Source organism: Pygoscelis adeliae, unplaced genomic scaffold, assembly GCF_000699105.1.
Source record: "Pygoscelis adeliae isolate BGI_AS28 unplaced genomic scaffold, ASM69910v1 Scaffold339, whole genome shotgun sequence".
Taxonomy (NCBI): domain Eukaryota; kingdom Metazoa; phylum Chordata; class Aves; order Sphenisciformes; family Spheniscidae; genus Pygoscelis; species Pygoscelis adeliae.
In genome coordinates, this window is record NW_008825544.1 from 615,494 (window position 1) to 617,999 (window position 2,506).

At 64.8% G+C, this 2,506-nt stretch overlaps 1 protein-coding gene across 1 annotated transcript; it reads right to left on the bottom strand.

The window, feature by feature from the left end:
- Positions 1-955: 955 nt before the first annotated feature.
- On the bottom strand, positions 956-2,368 carry LOC103923622 (protein Shroom4-like). The gene is made up of 3 exons (XM_009332009.1): positions 2,300-2,368; positions 1,400-1,672; positions 956-1,321 (listed from the first exon to the last, which is right to left on the bottom strand). The coding sequence occupies exons 1-3, from the start codon at positions 2,366-2,368 to the stop codon at positions 1,052-1,054; spliced, it is 612 nt and encodes a 203-aa protein (XP_009330284.1). The 3' UTR covers positions 956-1,051.
- Positions 2,369-2,506: the final 138 nt, after the last annotated feature.

Genomic DNA, 2,506 nt, shown 5'->3' on the forward strand with positions numbered 1-2,506 from the left:
CCACCCTGCCTCCCCAAAACTCTTCCCCCCTCCCCAAGCTGCTGCCGATTGCATGAAACCCCTGTGCAAAATCAGCATCGAGGCGTCTGCCCGTCCTGTGGGGACAGACAGGCAGTGGCGGGGCAGCTTGGTGACCCAGGTTGAGGTCTAAGTGCTATTTGGGGCGCTGTGGCACAGACGAGGGGAACACATGGCCCGTTTCATCCTTAGCGTGGTTTTTCCTCTATTAATCCCTCCCGGTGCCAGGGTAGAGGCTGGAAGCAAGAGCTGGATGAGGGCCGGTGGTCCCCGTGCCCACAGCACTGGTGGCAGGGGGTACCTGCAGCCCCCAGTCTACTGCTCCCAGCACCCCATCCCCTGGCAGGGCACCATCCCAGGGGCACCCACTGAAGTGTCCCCTGGGAGAGGGGTGCACAGCACCCACCTCAGTCCCCCATGGTGCCTCAGGGCAGTGAGGAATGGGTTAAGGACCCGCTAGCCAGGGCCATTGTTTCAGACACAATGGAAAGGAAGAGGATGGGGAGACGGAATGAGGAGGAGGGGGGTGGGGGGGGGGGGGGGGGGCAGCAAAATTCCTCCAGCTCCCACCGGACAGATGGAATGGACAGAGCTGGACAAACAGACATGATGGAGGGCGAGGATGGTTTAACCCTTCCAGGCACTGTGTGGGGATGCCCTGGGGCAGCCGAGGGGGTGTTTAAGGCACATAGTGCAGCACCCGCTGTGGGACAGGCACTGGAGTCCAGGACAAGGTGGAGGGACCCCTGCAGGCACAGAAAGACCCAGGGGATGGGTAGCAGGATCTGTCCACCTGGTCCTGCTGGGCCACAGGGTGCTGGGTGGCTGCAGAGCCCAGGGCAGCTCTGTGGCATGACCCCCCCCACCAGCACCTGGACTGGCACTCCCTCCCCTGCTCAGTAAACTGGAAAAATAAATAAAAGGCAGGGGCTGGAAAGACGGACAGACGCAGGGAGAGCCCCCGAGGGGCCAGATCCGCTTTGGCAGCAAGCCGGGGCCACAGCCAGGGTTCCAGGGGAGGCTGGGCAGGGGGCTAGCAGCCCTTGGGGGCCTGGCCGAGGCTCTCGCGCAGGCAGCGGAGCTGCTCCTGGCCCAGCTTGATCTTCTCCTCCAGCTCCCGCTGCTCAGTGATGAGGGCTGACTTCATCTTGACGAAGTGCTGGTAGTCCTGGAGGTGCTCGGCAGGCAGGTACCGCGCCACCATGGCACCCACTGCCTCCTCCCGCCGCCCCACGTGCTCCTTCAGCTCCTTGGCGTCCTCCAGCTGTGCCGCCAGCAGCCGCTGCTTCTCCCGCAGGGCCACCTGCGGGTGAGATGGGTGGCATTGGTGAAGGGTCCTGCACCCCGATGCCCTATGGGTACCCCCCTGCCTCATGCCCACCTTGTCCTCGGCGGGGGCGTGCGGCCCCAGGCTGCCCAGGGCGGTCTCCACCCGGGCCAGGCGCCCCGAGAGGGAGAGCAGGAGGTTGACCACCTTGTCCAGGTCGCCCACGAAGAGGCGATACTTGTCGAACTCCCCTGGGGTGCAGAGGGCTTGCAGGCGGGCAGCCACATCCTCGCCCAGCGCCCCATTGGCGCTGATGTCCTCCTGCAGCCCCCGCTGTGCCTCCCGCAGCACTGCTAGCTTGCGGCTCAGGCTCTCGATCAGCTGCAGCTGCCGGTGGGAAGGGGTCAGGGGCGACTGGGGCCACCCCCCATTGGGACTGGGGGACTGACACACGGGTCAGGTGTGCCACACTGCACTGGGCCCCACAGACCACGATCATCTGGTGATGCCCCTGGTTCCCATGAGCTACCAACAATGCCCCCAGTCCCTGCGAGCATCTGGCAATGTCTCAGACCCCGTGAGCATATGGCAATGCCCCCAGTTCCTGTGAGCACCCAGTGATGACCCCAGTACCCGCAAGCACCCAGCGATGTCCCCGTCCCTGTCAGCATCCAGCAATGTCCCAGTCCCTGTAACCACTGAGCAATGCCCCTGGTCCTTGTGAGCATCTGGCAATGCCCCCGGTTCCTATGAGCATCTGGTGATGCCCCTGGTCCCCATTAGCATCCGGTGATATTCCCAGGCCCTGCAAGCACCCGACAATGCCCCTGGTCCTCGCAGGCATCTGGCAATGTCCCAGCCCCTGTGAGCATCCAGCAATGCCCCTAGTTCCCGCGAGCAACCAATGATGCCCTGGTCCCCACGAGCATCTGGCAATGCCCCCAGCTCCCACAAGCACCTGGTGATGGCAGTGGGGAACCCCGAGGACATCGTCCCCAGCAGTGCCCGCTTTACCTTCTCCACCAGCTCGCGGTCTGCCTCCTCCTCCTCATCCTCCGAGCTTCCTGCCTGCTGCCACACCATAATATGCCGGGTAGGAGGCGGAGATGGCAGTGCTCCCGGGGGGCGGCGAGATGGGCTCGAAGCCCTGCCTGTGGGGACAGGGGCTCAGCGCCGGGGGCGGCGGGGGGCAGCCTGTCCTCCGCCCAGTGCCTGGCGCCG

Coding starts and splice junctions, on each gene's coding strand:
- LOC103923622 (XM_009332009.1), bottom strand. CDS start 2,368: ATGGTGTGGCAGCAGGCAGGAAGCTCGGAGGATGAGGAGGAGGAGGCA. Junction 1,673..2,299: donor ACCGCGAGCTGGTGGAGAAG/GTAAAGCGGGCA, acceptor TCCCACCGGCAG/CTGCAGCTGATCGAGAGCCT. Junction 1,322..1,399: donor ACGCCCCCGCCGAGGACAAG/GTGGGCATGAGG, acceptor TCTCACCCGCAG/GTGGCCCTGCGGGAGAAGCA.